General features: G+C 40.5%; 2 protein-coding genes across 2 annotated transcripts in view; one reads left to right on the forward strand and one right to left on the reverse strand.

Moving 5' to 3' along the window:
* Positions 1-9,797, forward strand: part of LOC134746890 (uncharacterized) — a 37,958-nt gene extending 28,161 nt beyond the window's left edge. The window contains exons 20-29 of the mRNA XM_063681462.1: positions 1,035-1,254; positions 1,640-1,864; positions 2,309-2,510; positions 2,923-3,090; positions 3,421-3,572; positions 3,974-4,134; positions 4,760-4,916; positions 7,719-7,778; positions 8,455-8,626; positions 9,056-9,797. Of these exons, the coding sequence (XP_063537532.1) occupies positions 1,035-1,254; positions 1,640-1,864; positions 2,309-2,510; positions 2,923-3,090; positions 3,421-3,572; positions 3,974-4,134; positions 4,760-4,916; positions 7,719-7,778; positions 8,455-8,626; positions 9,056-9,105 (1,567 nt within the window). The 3' untranslated portion in view covers positions 9,106-9,797. The remainder of the gene's footprint in view (positions 1-1,034; positions 1,255-1,639; positions 1,865-2,308; positions 2,511-2,922; positions 3,091-3,420; positions 3,573-3,973; positions 4,135-4,759; positions 4,917-7,718; positions 7,779-8,454; positions 8,627-9,055) is intronic.
* On the reverse strand, positions 9,580-15,636 carry LOC134746453 (UPF0047 protein YjbQ). The gene is made up of 4 exons (XM_063680841.1): positions 15,309-15,636; positions 14,933-15,069; positions 14,087-14,215; positions 9,580-13,100 (listed from the first exon to the last, which is right to left on the reverse strand). Exons 1-4 carry the CDS (start codon positions 15,463-15,465, stop codon positions 13,026-13,028), a joined length of 498 nt encoding a protein of 165 aa, XP_063536911.1. The 5' UTR covers positions 15,466-15,636; the 3' UTR covers positions 9,580-13,025.
* Positions 15,637-15,654: the final 18 nt, after the last annotated feature.

Here is a 15,654-nt window from a genome sequence, read left to right on the forward strand (position 1 = left end):
TTCATGTTGGCATCTAACATCACTGGGAGGCCGTAAGACGCTAGCATATATGTTAAGAGCTCTTTCACATTGTCTGATCCGATATCGGACAGAAGTAAAATGTGTATTAAAATATGTGTTTTTCTGTATTTATCTATTCATTTAAGAAATCTTTATTGATAAAAAAATACTTAATGCAAAAAAGGCAGACTTAATGTTATAGATAGGCTATATAGGGCTCTCTCTAGCAAGTCTAGCAGCTGTTTTTCTCATAAGTAGGTGCCATCCGACATCCGATATCGGAGACGCACTTCCGATAATTTCAACCATGTCGGACCCCCCGTCAGCTGTCGCACCGATAATTTTTGTTTATGTGCGTATATATGTATGGGGACGGCGTAGGGACGGCGCGCCACAGTACACCCCGCGGCCCGCGGCCCAACATTGTGGATGTAGGATTCTACATCCGATATCGGATCGGACAATGTGCTAACGCTCTTATTCTCATCGTGTCGTGTCGTGAGTCGTGGACCATAATAAATGCGTTGAATGCCCGGTTGAGGTCGCGGTCGCGGCAGGATTGGCTTCATTTCCCCTCGCGAAAGAGGGGCGAAACGAGAGTGTTGACCTGGCGGTGACGGCCTAATCTAAATATTATGCTAGTGATAAAGCAATAAATATGTAAACGAGAAAATAACAATGGGTTTAAAATGTAGGACATATTATCGTATGCTGGTTTGTTTCATGCGTGACAAGACTTTTTAGGTGATCTTAATATTTACAAATAAAGTTATGGAATCTATGAATTACGATTATTAAGTATTTACCTACTTATTGATAGATTTTTTTTCTAAAACGGTTCTAACGAAGAATATTTTTTCGTACCCAACTTTCTAAAAATTAAAATTGCCATATACAGCTTGATGTTTGATACGACCGCATAATCGTAGGGTAGTTAGTTCAGGCCGTATTAAACACACTTTCTTGGGTTCTGTAAAAATGTACGACTTTTATTTTGAATAAGTAAGTTTTATGTACCCTTGTATCCTCAACAGACACGAAGATATCCGCGACGCCATGCTGTCGCTAGTTCACATGTTCCGCACGTCAGAAGACAAGCTCGAGAGACACGAGTACCGCGAGAAAGCGCTGGGAGAACAGCTCAAGAAGATGCTAGGTGTGCTGGACAAGAAGCACCGCGCCTTGGAGCCGCTTAAAGGAATGATATCACGGTTGGATGAGAGGCTGTCTAATGTGGAGACGATACTGTTGCAGGTTGGTTTATTCAACATCTTCTAGACGAGACTCTCCTGCCATTTGCCGTCGGTTCACCCTGTTGGAGGTCGACTCCGCTGCGTTTGTCGAAAAGATTTCAAATCATATCTTCATCTAGTAACTCGTAATCGTCAAAAACGTATAGTTAGTGACTCAAATAATGATGATACGAGGTTATATAAATACAAGTGGTTGTTTAACATATAAGCCGCTTTAGACGGTTAAATTTAGCTTAGAAGTATCTAAGCTAATCCATAGTAATGGATTCGTTTGAAAAATTAACTAACTTACGTGTAACACACTTAAATAGCCTTGCTATTTAGATAACATGCTATTTAAGTAATTAGTATAAGCGGCCTTTAGCTAAAGATAACAGTCTTTCCAGAAAGAGCAACGCGAAAAAACAACACAGAAGGTAACAGAAGAAGCGCTGGACGGCATCCAGAAGAGCCTGCAGTCTCTAACTGCGAGCGTGGGGAAGAAACCCGCGGACCTGGACAATAATCTGACCACTGATGAGGACCCGGTCGGACGCCGCCTTGATGCCACGGACTTGAAGATTGATGCGGTTAAGAAGGAGATTGAGAATTTGAAACATGCTTTTAGCAAGGTTAGTAAAAATAATTCATGCATATAATACTCTGTATAGTGTGACCAGACTTAGTCACGTCGCCTAATACCTTCAGGCGTCCACTCCACGGAGTCCACGGACGCATACCGTTAGTCTTAGTTAGAGATTGCCGCTATATCGTCCATATAAGTAATATAACTTAATTTAAGATATTTTGTTTTCCATTGGCTTGTTCATTTCGTTCTCAGTATAATAAAATTCGACTCACCTCAAATAATATCCGTCGCGCCCCCATGTTGTCTTGCGCGATAATACGTTTTCTGTAGGACAAAGGAAAAACCAAACAAGATCTGATTTCATCAAGCCAACTCCATTTCAGTAATATCTACATCTACATCTCTTAATAAGCAAAATTATCACCTAAACTCCTATTGTCCAAACTGCAACCTAAGACATTAATCCTATAACTTTCCTAATCCACAGGACAACCTCCGCTCCATGTGCCTCGACGCAGCACTCGACGACGGCCACCCGTTCAACAAGCACATGTCGGACGCCGAAAAACTCCTGACCAAGTACGAGTTAAAGCTCAGCGAGTACAATGGGACGCGCGTGCAAACTGACTTCGTGCCCCTCAGTGAGGTCTCACTCGCCGACGAGGCTTGGCATAGCAAGATGACCGAAGGTAAGTACCTACTAACCGCTCACTTTGCCTAATTAAAAGAACTAAGTATTATGTCACTGTACGAGGTCGACACTTGGAACATGAAAAGTCTGCGATGGCTCCGTCTTACTCCAAACTTCGACTAATTAATAGTTAAGTAATTTTTGATATAAGTGCAGAGAAGTAAAGTAATCCCCAACGATTATGATGTGTAAACAACATAGCTATGTCGTAAACATCCCGAAATAAAATATAGCAATGTCTCTGTGTTTACCCTCATGTCTTTGACTCTGCTGATCTAATCTAGAATCTCTCGCTTGCTCGGGATCACAAATTATCCCCAGCAGCAAAAAATAACTATACTCTCTTGCACAAATATGTCTATTTCGCGGAAAGCGTTATTTCTATGTCAGTAAAATATTTCTTTAAACAGTGATGGAACGCCAAGAGAAGGAAGTGAAGAAGATTCAACAACTCCTCGGCGACGCTGAGAGCATGTGGAAGGACCTGCCTCGGCTAGCTGACCTGCGGTGGTCGACGAATCTGACGCTGGACGCCGTCGCTGCGGCCGGCGCTAGTCTCACGGAGAACAACGAGCAGGGTGAGTCGCCGCCACCCTTTTGTAAAGTCACGGGCCTTTCAGCATTTCATAGCGCAAGTAATGAGCACCAAATTAGCTAGAACCCTAGCTTCTTTTAAAGGGCCAACACGAATGCAGGTTGCACCCCAGCTGCAACTTGACGGAAAGTGTGTAGTCAGTTATGCACACGTTGCAGCTGGGAAACAGTTCGTCTATGATAAAATGGAATAAAATGCATTCAATGTTGTCGTGTGAAATACCTACGTCTAGGTTGGTCCTTCGAACCGGATCAACCAGAACACGTTCCAAATTATCCAATCGCATATTAATAATGAAAACCTCTTTCCACAGGCGTATCTAAAGTCGTTACCAAGCTTCGGGAGTTGAGCGACCGCCTCACGAAGACCAACGAGGATATCCAGCTGAGCTTGACGCAAGGGAACACGTTGAGCGAGCGAGCGCTTACGGATATTTCAAGAAACTACATCGCTCTCCATGCTGAGGTATCTACAGTTAAATCCTTTTATTAGGATAAAACAAACATTGTTGTAGGTTTCGTTGCGAAGCATGGCGTTGTAGTATAGCTTCGTTATTGTAACCTTGATAAATAATTTTATCTGGATAAAATGCAAGAAATAAGTTCTATTGTGGAAATGGAAAAGTTAATTCCCTAATCCCCACATTTAGTCATGTTAAAAATTTCGCAATTTTGGAAACTCAGTCGGCAGTCGGCACATCAGTAGGTAGCATTGAAGCGAGTAGGTAATTAACTGACTGTATTAATTAGGTACAAGTGGTACAACTAACCTTTCCATGCAGGTGTAGTGAATCTAGGTACCAGGCTTAAAATGGTTTTGTATGGATTTTTTAGTTTTATTTTATACTTACCTTACTTGTTGTCTAGGTCCAAGCGTTAGCGAAGGACGAGCACGTGATGCAATCGACAGCGGACAACGTACTGGCCACAAAGAAACGTATTGAGTACGGCGTCCACCAAATATTAGTCGAAGTAGGCGAGCTGGTCCGCGCGCAGGGCTCACGCTTCAACAAATCTGTTAGCGACAGGTATAATGCAAATATGTTATCTCTCTTTCATATTATATAGTGTGTCCAGAACTGGCGAATGTCCCGCTAGCGCGACTTTTGCGAATCGCTTACGCACTGCACTGGCGCTACGAATCGGCGCACATTTATGGCGCATTAACCAGATCTAAGCGGACCTTTAAATATGGCCAATTCTAATTGCATCCGCACTATCCTCGGTAGAGAGACCGTGCCAGCTCCACTTTCCGACATTTACTTCGATGTTCCGTGAAACACATTTTGTCTTGTACCTAAGGACTCTTTTAGATCCAATTTGACCCTGAGTTTATATATTTGTTGCCCTTCCTCTTTCTCTGTTAAAATTTTAAGGTGCATCTACAGCACAGATGATTTTTGTGTATGGAGCGACACTGTGCAACAGTAAGTAACTAAGGTAGGTAAGTCACCTAATGTTACCCTGTTGCACAGTGTTAGGTACTCTACTAATGTTGATTGCGGTGTGGGTTCACCTTTATTAACCGGAAGGTGAAGCTCAATCGCAGCGGCCTGAGTTCAAACAATCCCTTGCGTTTCGAGGTTGCGGAACTCTAAAAAATATAAATTATGACGGTTCTGTTCCAAACATAATCTCTAATCGAATTTACAGATTCGACAGCATAGAGTTGAGGATGATTGAAAACCACGCCGCAGCCCTGAGCAACACCAGCGCTAAGATTGAATCAGAAATGTCGCAAGTTTGGCGGCAGATCGGCGTCATGTACCAGCAGATGACCGCCAACCAGCGGTCGTTGGATAAACTAACTGTAAGTATATTTCACCCCTTCGTTTAGGCATACATCGTTACAACATCTTCAGGAATTCAAACAGAGTCGTCTGCTAACGACATCACAATTTTTGAAATAATGGACAAAGTACCTAAGGCGTGTAAAAGTAGGTGTAGGTAACATTGAAAGAATTAAGAGAAATATTCGCCGCTGGCCAGTAAGTTTGGGTAGCCTATTTAGTATGGTGGCGGGCTGAAGACATTAAAAAGGATCATAGATTTAATTGTAAAATGTAAACTACCTTTACAATGACCAACCCAGTTTAGCTAGGTCGGCTACGTGTATGTAAATACCCCTCTCAGCTCACATAAAACCTTAGTAATTACATGCGTCGACACAAAATGTGATCACCTAAGAACGCGGCTAACATGTCACAAGAACCCTAACATTGCGTTTACTACCATCAAAGCTAAGTCCATAATGTATTGTTAACAACGTAACTAACACTCGTCATTACGCGCAGAACAAACAGTTGCCACATATTTTATTCATGGGGCTTTAGCAATGGAAAATACTTTATGAGGCGTAAACCCGCTAGTTTAGGGTTCTTGCACACTTATCAATCCGCTGTCTGGCTTATTCAACCGTCGTCTTGGCGTCGGCGACGTGTTGCGACGGACGAGCGACGTCGTGCTTGCGACCAAGCAGCAGTTACGCGCGTTGGCGCGACCAACCGGCAATTAGGTAGGTATTTTCTGTTCGCGACAAACTACCTCTATCTCTATACGGCTCCTCCTTCTTCCATCCCTTTTCCCATTATTTGGGGTCGGGCCTCTGACATATTTGCGTCAAGACTTTCTATCTTGGGTTGTCGATTCCATGAAGCTTATTAATTCTACATCCGTGGTCGATTCTGACATATGGGCTTGCTTGAGGTCTCCTTTTATTTTAGACCACCAGGTCGATGGTTTGCGGCCTTTGCCACTATTATGTTCCGGTAGATTTAGCGCGATTTGTTCGACGTGCTCTTTGTTGCGTCTTTCAACATGTCCGTACCATCTTAAGCGGTTTCCGGTGATTTTCTCGGCAATTGGCGCGACTAAAGCTCCCTCGGATAAATTCATGGCGAATTTTATCAAGCGGGGTTACAACTCCCGCCCACCATGGATCTTCTGTTCGTGTACCTTTTTTGTTGTCCAAAACTCAGAGCCATACAGTAGCGCAGAACGAACTGCCGTCTTAAACACTTTCCTCTTGATCTTTATCCACTCGCGGATCGCAAAGCACTCCCGTAAGCGACCGTTATTTCTGCCAGGCGACGTTTATCCTATGTGATACATCCGCATCTATCTTGGCATCAGTCTCGAGCATTGAGCCTATTAAGTACTTGAATTGGTTCACAGTGGGGATAGGTACTAATCCCACTGTTAATGTTTCCAGCGTCGTATCTCCACTGAAGGGGCATTTCAAGTATCTACTCGGTCTTGCTCGTACTCACTCGCAGACCAAATTTTCGCCGCGCGCCGACGTCCAGTAGCTTTTGGTCAGTTGATGCGACAAATTTGTAAAAGCCCTGAGTCAGGGGGGTGTCACTGCGCAGTTTAGGTATATTTGGCCGGCGCACCGCCCGGGCAGGTGTATGGCAGTGGGCTGCCGCTCGCGCAAAATTGAAAATACGCAATGGCTTCGAAACCTAAATTGCGATCTAATATGTATAAGAAATAATGTTCTGATTTACGGATGTCTGAATAAACGGAAGAACAAGGAAGCAGAAAAAACATTTTTTTTAAATTCCGGACTACATTGACCGACATATTTTCAAAGGAATAAGTACTTCTGTGGCATACCTACTTCCGTGAGAATCAGACATACTATCTCCGGCTAAAAATTTTATGTTTACGTTTGTAATTCCTACATATTTATCTTAAAAATAATGAATCAGTAGGTATAGAGGTACAAAAACTTGTCAAGTGACAACCCCGTGCCGACACTCGCAGCTCGGTGATAAAACTGCGGCGCGCAAAGAAGATTCACGGTTCGTGCGCGGTTATAAGTTTCAATTTTGCTTGCAGGCGGCGAATGTAGGTATAATTTTGTACCTAAATCTGGCTATTGTAAAGGAGTGAATTTTCTGTACGGTAGTACTATTAGTTATTCTGTGCCTGAGTATTATAACTATTTAACCTTTAAACGACTTTTATAGAAGAATTGCTATTCTTGTATATATTTATATATTTCGGGGATCTCAGAAACTGCTCTATCGATTTCTATGAAATGTGCTATATGGGGGTTTTCGGGGGCGAAAAATCGATCTAGCTAGGGTTCTATCCTGGGAAAACGCGCATTTTTGAGTTTTTAATGTTTTCCGAGCAAAGCTCGGTTCGGTCTCACAGATATTTAACTATTATAAGCGGTATCAAAAAGCAACACCTTACAGCTTCAACTACTTTTACACGAAAATCCGAAAATATTACGGCCTTCAATAAAGCCAGTTAGAAAAAAATTTGGGTAGCTAAAGGGGATGGGATGGGGCTCAGACGATATTAAGTAGGATTTAATCACACTTAGGACTCATAGACCCAAGATACATTTGTAAGTTTAACTTACGTAAGTAGGGACACAGCTATACTAATGAATGACAAATGAATATCTTTAAATCATTCTAACAAATAGCTTTGTCCGTAATAGCGTAAGTAAAACTGACAAGTGTATCTCGGGCCTTATGGTCGTGGTCGTGACTTAAACCTTTGAGAGTTGTGCGGGCGTTGTAAAAAGTAGATTTTGATATCTTGACATCTGTGCGTTAACCTTTAATACTATTATAAATACTTATTCCTACAGGAGCAGACCGACCAGTATGTAAATACTACCGCCACGACATTGGACGGCATGAAAGGCAAGGTAATCAATTATAGACTTTATAGCTCTAGAAATAACGACCATTAAAACGTCCATTTATCTAATTGTTTCTGTAAAATACACATTCATAACAGCTCAATATGGACTGGCAACAATGATTGCGAGTTAAGCCATGGAAGCGAAAGATTCTTAATGGGTCACCCGTCACCCTATACAGGATGGTACAAAAATACGATAGTTAAATAATTGTAGTTTTAATATTTAATGACCATTTCGTAAAATGTGTAAAAAAAATATCCCTAAAAAAATTTTGTTAACGTAATTTTGGGCCATGTTAAGAATTTTTACAGATCTTTCCATAGCGGAAGTATTGTAACTTATCTTTCTGTCGGTATCAGTATGTACTGATTTGAATCATCATCCAAAGGGTAAAAACGGGACCCTATTATTCTGTCTGTCACCAGGCTGTATCTCATGAACCATGATAGCTACAGTTGAAATTTTCACAGATTCACAGATGATGTATTTCTGTTGCCGCTATAACAACAAATACTAAAAAGTACGGAACCCTCGGTGGGCGAGTCCGACTCGCATTTGTCCGGTTTTTTACTCATGATTTCTTGATGATTTTGACTCAGAACTTTGGGAACAAATTAATTTTTTTGTAAGTAGTCACACTATTATATATAGTCTATTTCAGTTTATGATTTTGACTCAGGTCAGCACAATAACGACGCGGATGACAGAAGTAAACGATAACCTGAATTACCTGCTGGGAAGGTTATCCCTGGTCACCCAGGAGTTCGGGCAGATCAAGACGGGGCTCGGTGACGCGCTGGACAAGCTGAAGGACAGTATGGACACAGTGCAGACTAAAGCTAAACTTGAAGGTATGTATCTCTCTAACTTTGCGTTAGTGAGGGGAACCGCGGACTGAACTGTCTGCTACTGGGTAATTTGTAAATCAATAAGTTACTGCACTAGTAACATTCTGTAACTGCACGTGTGTTTTTACGCACTATTTGTAGGAACATTCCTCGCAATAAAATATTCTTGCTCGCTCCGGATTTTTAATGTGGATGATGGTAGAAATTCCTTGTAAAGGATCATAGACCATAATTTACTATAAACATAAGTCAAAAATGTTTGTACTTCCATTTATCTTTGTGAAGCATTTACAAGCCTATAATATTACATTTACCTATGACAGTTGGGCTAATAAATACTGCTGTAATTTAAGCTTGTACCTATTACTGTTTTTTTTTTTATTTACTGCGACAATAAATGACTTTATTTCTTTAATATTGTATCATCCACAGACGCAGGCCCCGGACCCCATAACATCACCAGCGCAGAGATGGCGCCGTGAGCACCGAAGATGCCAAATATCTAGTGTAGTGTAGCCTTAACAACAACTAACCCAATGCAAAGGTGCTCTTTTACCGGCCAGAACTTAGTTTTAAAAGCTACAAGTTGACGGGTGTAAAACGGCTTTGTGACGAGCGGCATTTTGGTCAGTGTTGCCACGTTAGACTTGTAAATTGTTACTTGGACTTGGAGCTTTATAAAATGCGCCTCAAAAGTCCGCTTTTATATGCATGTAACCTCTAATACAAGTGGATATCTCTTTCTAACAAATAGAGATGACAATAAACTTCTGCCTGTATTAGAAAGAAGCATTTATAAAACGGAAAGCACCTTAAGGAGATGTTTACATTAGGCTGACAGTAGGTAAGCCGGCAGTTAGTGATTAGATATTTGCCTACTATAAGGAAATGTAGGCCTAATGTAAACGTGCCGCAATACGACTGAACTTAACTTAGCAATTAAAATAAAACTCATGTTTTAACTTTTGCAAATATTTAATCTCTTTCATAATTGTGGATCTATATATTTATATTGTACAAGTAATATGATACAATTACATTTGATTGCGACAGTATTCTGACGTCACTGAGTGAGCACGAAACCAGCAAGTAGTGACTGATCACTGTACAATCATACAATATTGATATAATAATTGATCTTAAATAATATACACACAAATTATTTGTCTCCCTTCTTGGTTATTTTATTAATCATGATTACAACCTCGTTTCCTATGTGCAATAAATATATTAATTATCAAATTAATGATACTGATTAAATAATTAGATAAAATTCGTGCCCTTATAGTGAATTTGTTACGCTTAATAATATATTTGAAATTGTGAAACACTCATTGCATCATACACAGGAGGACAAATAAATGGCATTTATGAAAGGGACTGCACAATTAATTGCACACGGTTGTAAAACATTTGTAGGTCCTCAAAAGGAACATGATGGAATCTAAATTTTGCGACCACTTAAAAGGTAACACTAGCACATTCGTTGTCACTGAACAGCCTAAACTGGGACAATCTATAAGCTAGATAATGAACAACAAAAACAACGGTGTCCCGAGAATGAAACACTTAACGATAAAACAAACGAGTTACAACTACGCGATCCAGTCGCTATTCTTCATTGGAAAACTTCTACTTAGGATATTTATTATCTTTACTATTTTTGATACTATAACAAAGCGGAAACTAAACGTTATAGTTTCGTGACAAAAATAAATCGAGTATTTTACAAGAGGCAAATGTTCAATGGCAGTGGCTTATCTAACACTCATACACGAATAGCACTTGAAACGTTTTTACACGTGATCAGTATGTACACGGATTAATTTAATGCTCATGTACATTATATTAATGCAAAAAATATTTACATCCCTTAATTAATTATGTATTAAAAAAGCACTTAATAACCTTCCCTTAGCCCACTCCCCGAATCTATCAAAAGAGAAAAACTTAGGTATTACAAAGAATATGAGTTATGATAAACCGTAGAAAATGCGAAAATATGAAATCGTCAAATAGCACAAGTGAAGTACATAATGATTAGGGTGGGTTTTTTTTTTCTAATAGTGATAAAAAGTTGACCCACACTTTAAGGTTCAAAGTTCAGAAAATAAAAGTTTTGTATGTCTTTTGTGTCTACCCGCGCAACGACTGAAACCTCGAAAATTTCAGAATTTCACTAATATCTGAGAACAATTTTTTAAGAATTCTTCAACAGAAAAGGTGTATTATTCTATAAAATTCAACGTACATGTTATAAAACGTATATTTATTCAAAAACACATAGAATTCGTGTTTATGAAATTACCATATAAATCGGTCAAATAGCGTTAAAATCCTTATTGGCTCACAGTATTACTATTTTGGATTGCTATCACTTTAGATGTTAAAAGATATGTGGATATGGGAATACTTTTTGAAACTGATTTTGACACCTCTTTTTTTTTGAAACTGCGTTTTTTGCGATTTTGGAAACATTCAAACGCAATGCGCGGGTAGAAGACGTAGTCAAAAAAAAAAAAAAAAATTATTCTTGTGTTTGTTTTTGTCAGGGTCACCAATCCCGCACTATTAGAAATCGTTAATAAATATATTAATTTTTCGACCCACCCTAATAAAGATACCCTTTACAACTAATAAGACAAGCTCAAAGCTTTGTTTATAACGATTTAAAAAAAAACTACTCAATAAGATAAACAAGTTTAAAAAGAATCGGTATTGTCGATAATATAAAGGTGAGTCTAAAAGGCCGAGTATGAACGTACGTACAAGCTGCCTAAGTGAGGTAAGTCTAAGGTCCGTGAGACGAACGGTCATGTCTGAGACATCTAACTTTGTACACGCGGTATCAAAACGTCTAAGCGGCGCCGCTCAGTGCCTTACACCGTAACCTACTATTTATAATTTATTAACTCCTAACTAAGTGTCATGTGTAAAATTGTGCCACACAAGCGCCGATGGGACATGTAAAGCGGAATGCGAAACGGAATGTACAGAACTGAGATCGTTCCCGGAACGTTTCGAAAGCAATCGATCCTCACTACACTATCTAGTCGTACGACCGCTTTGCTCTAAACAGTCCAGGAGTTCCCAATAGTAGGGGCGTATCGCGATGGCACGGGGGATGCAGAAAGTTTTGACAATCAAGAAACCTCGTCGTCTTTCTTGGTTTTTTGGCCACCACAAAATCTAAAGCGGGCACGAAAAAAAAATCTCGTCGTCAGGACGGGTACGACGCAGATAAAGTTGGGAACCCCTGCTCTAGTGAGAGGCCTAAAATGGATTCTCAGACCTCTTATAGTATAAATTACCTTATTTAAGTAACATAGACCTGGCCGGATAAGGTGATACCGAATACCCTAACACCGAATCAGGAACAGAGGCGTGATCCCAACCACTTACCGAGCTCTACCGCGATGGAACTTACATAGGAAGACATACAACTATACACATGCGTCTTTTATACACGTCGCCAAATAAAACTTTAATCTATTACGTACATATTGTAAGTAAAAATATAATCGTTCACAATCAAAGACAAGTGTAGAGCAAGCCAGTGGATGTCACGTTGTAACGTCGACTCAAACGATTAGATGACCACCCCATAAATCCGAGGCACTTACATGATCTTAAGATAATGATATACAACTACACCTAGGAGTACTGAAGGTTAGCTCATTGTCGCCCCGAAGGACCCGTTGATACAACGGGTGTGACACATTTAAAGCTATGGACTCGTTTCACATACTAGTGTAGACTATCCTAACACGGAGAGAGAAGGGAGCTATCGTAGACGCACACTTAACTAGATAACCTACCGCAGCTCTTACATTACGGGACCGACGACGCGACGTCGGCCCGGTACGTTACATACAAAATTGGTATAGTAAAATTAGTGTCCGACTTCATAAAAATGCCTAACGTGCGGTCATGTTAAAAAATATAGTGTGTCTCCCGGTGAACTTGGAAAATATTGAACGAGTGCAGGAGTGAAAAGTCAATCGATACAAACCGTCCCCGCCCTTATCTCAGTAAGATTAACGGTAAAAGTGGGTGCCACATCAACCATCTCAACAATCGAACCTACTGCGCGGGCCACGCCATCTATGTACACATCGGCAAGTCGCAACAACAAAACAACAATTAGTTAAAACCGTCGCCGGCGGGCGCTGCGGCCGGCCGCCGAGGGCCCCGCCGAGATCATTCAATTCCTATAAAAGCTATATTACACGCGCGGGCCTCCGGCGGCCGCGGCGAGCCCGGGGGGACAAATATTAATCTTATGTACATATTGTCGCGTATCTCTTCGTCTACGACTGGTCGCCGTTTACCTCCTGGTCTTGGACGAGACGCGCTCGTGCGAGTGCGAGTGCGTGTGGGGGGTCGCGCCCCCCCCCCGCTCCTAACTGGAGCAAGACGCCGGCGACGCGGCCGACAGCGGCGAGTCCCGAGGGCAGCCCGACAGCGTCACCACCACCTATACACACAGAGAATGTAGTAAAACCCATACAGACAAAACAAATGTTAAGACTACATCGGACCTCACTTGCATATTGATATGGAATGCGGTTTGGGCGCTCTGCTTGTGCCATGTTTCTTTTTTTTTGTCTGGTACTTTCCGTGATTATTTCTCACTTGATGGTCTCATTGGAAGATCAGCGCTGGAAGTCACCAGCAACATGCTGAGATGAGGCCATTTCGTGACACTTTATTTTCACTATGTTCTTTTTATGTACCTGTCTATTGTCATTGTGTTTACAAAAAAAACTATTCTATTCTATAATCATCACCTTTGTACCAAACAATTTAGATTAACAAATACACACTTCATTATTTTGTCTAATTCTTAAGAGGTGCAACCATTACAAATTACATCATGGTAACCCTTATGTTTATTACTATTACTGATTAACTGGTAAATTTCTGACCTAGCAGTTTTCCAAAAAACCAAAGTTGTCTCAGGGATCGCCAAAAGTATCAAATGCAATCCATAATTTAAACAGTAGGAAAACAGCAACTAAGACTAATTAAAAACAGAAATTTTGTAGGAGCTAAGAACCGTAATTCTGTGCCCATAATTTACACATTCTGACACAAACTTTTTTTTACAAATGATAATTTCCCATACCTTCAAGTCAACTTTACAACTTTAGACACAAAAGGAATTTTAGACACAAAATGTCTTAAATTGCCTCAAAATAACCAATACAGTGCTGCACAACAATGTTTTGTTTGAGATTGATTTATCTAATTATATTTGATTAAAAGCCTAAGAATTGGTGCAAGGTTTCTATTCTTACTGTAGTTCGTTTCTAATGCTCATAGCATTAGAAAGAAGGTAAAGCGATCTTAAAGTGTCTTTTTATTAAAAATCACTTAAATTTAATTAATTAAAGGTCTGTTTCCTTATACTATGAGAAATAAAAACATAGTAAGTAGGTAGTAAATGTAAAAGATTGTTACCTTTCGACTGCCCGCGTGATTCCGATGCTCGCACAGCCATACACCCTGCCATGTGCCCAGGTTTAGTTTCCCGTCCGTGATGGGAATTGTGAGAGAGGAACCCAAGAAGCACGCTTTCACATGAGCCGGCTGTGGAACAACACATTTTTTTTTTAGTTACTAAAGTCTGAATAAAATTAGATAATCTGCACTATTTTACGCTTTAATGTTAATAATTATTATATACACTCTCTTCGTGGGGCAGATAGGTGGCCAGGTAGCCATTTACACCTGGTTTGATATGATCGTGAGGGTTGATTACAGTTAAATATCAATTTTAACAGATGTCACTAGAATTCATTAAGTTTAGTGAATTTCTCGGTTGCAAATGGGTATGGTTAAATCGCTGGTAAAATAGCTTTCATAGAACAATATGATAGAAATGATAGAAACTTGATAATATCATGGCATATCAACAATATAATTGAAGCCAGAGGATTTGCTTATAGTCAGATCAAGAAAAGTCTGCAACGATTTCAATAGCACACCCAGTGCAAGTGTTATTTTAAACGTCAAACTTCTATGAAATTATGACGTATAAAATAACACTTGCACTGGGTATGCTATCAAAATCGCTGCAGACTTTTATTGGTCTAACTAATTATGTTTGACAGCTGATAAGAGATTACAGCAATGCACATGCTTAAATGCTATGGGTCACCTTCAAGACTTACAAATTAGCAAACAAGTGTCAATTAAAAAGGCATAAACTAACAGCTGACACTCTGAGAATGTTCTAAGTTTGAATTGTCAGCATAGAAGGGAAGATCAAAACAAAATGTTTATGATAAGTGTGTGCATTATTACCATATCGTCAGGGCCCTCGCAGGAGTGGCGGTACGGCAGTCCCTCGGGTACGATTTTGTTGAGCATCATCTCCATGTCGTCTCGTACGTCTGGGTCCCAGCTTTCATTTAACGCGAGACTCGCCGAAGTGTGCATTACTGAAAACAACGTGCCCTTTCCTCAGCCGGTTTACATACGTTACGCATTTTGACATTTCACGCACTGTCCTACTACTATAGTCATCTGACCACTGCGTTATCGACATTGATGCAAATTTCATTACTTTTATTGTAAACCAAAAATTGCGCGAGATTAAAATGTAGGGCAAATTGACAAATGGGAGGGGGTGCAGCAATGTAGAAGTAGGAGCGACGTCTTAGCGTATACTGGTACTCACTCTGGATGTGGCAGAGTCCGATGGCGAATAGCGACAACTCGGGCACCTGCTTGAGGATCTCCTCGGTGACGAGGTGCACGCCTCGGTGCTGCGGCCTCAAGTTCAGCTTCCGTTGAAACCACGCGGACCCGATCTGAAGTCCTCGGTTCGAGGCCATGTTTAATTTTTCAAACGCTACAGAATGACCGCAAGAACGCAACCGATATTACACAACATCACTTAATAAAACCTTTACACGAATTGAACCACAATTATCATAAAAGATTCATCTTCGATCTTTAAATAGTAATAAATATAGCGGAGGTTATAGGACAGATTCGACACCCTATTTTCTGCGGGAAGGTGA

Source organism: Cydia strobilella, chromosome 13, assembly GCF_947568885.1.
Source record: "Cydia strobilella chromosome 13, ilCydStro3.1, whole genome shotgun sequence".
Taxonomy (NCBI): Eukaryota; Metazoa; Arthropoda; class Insecta; order Lepidoptera; family Tortricidae; genus Cydia; species Cydia strobilella.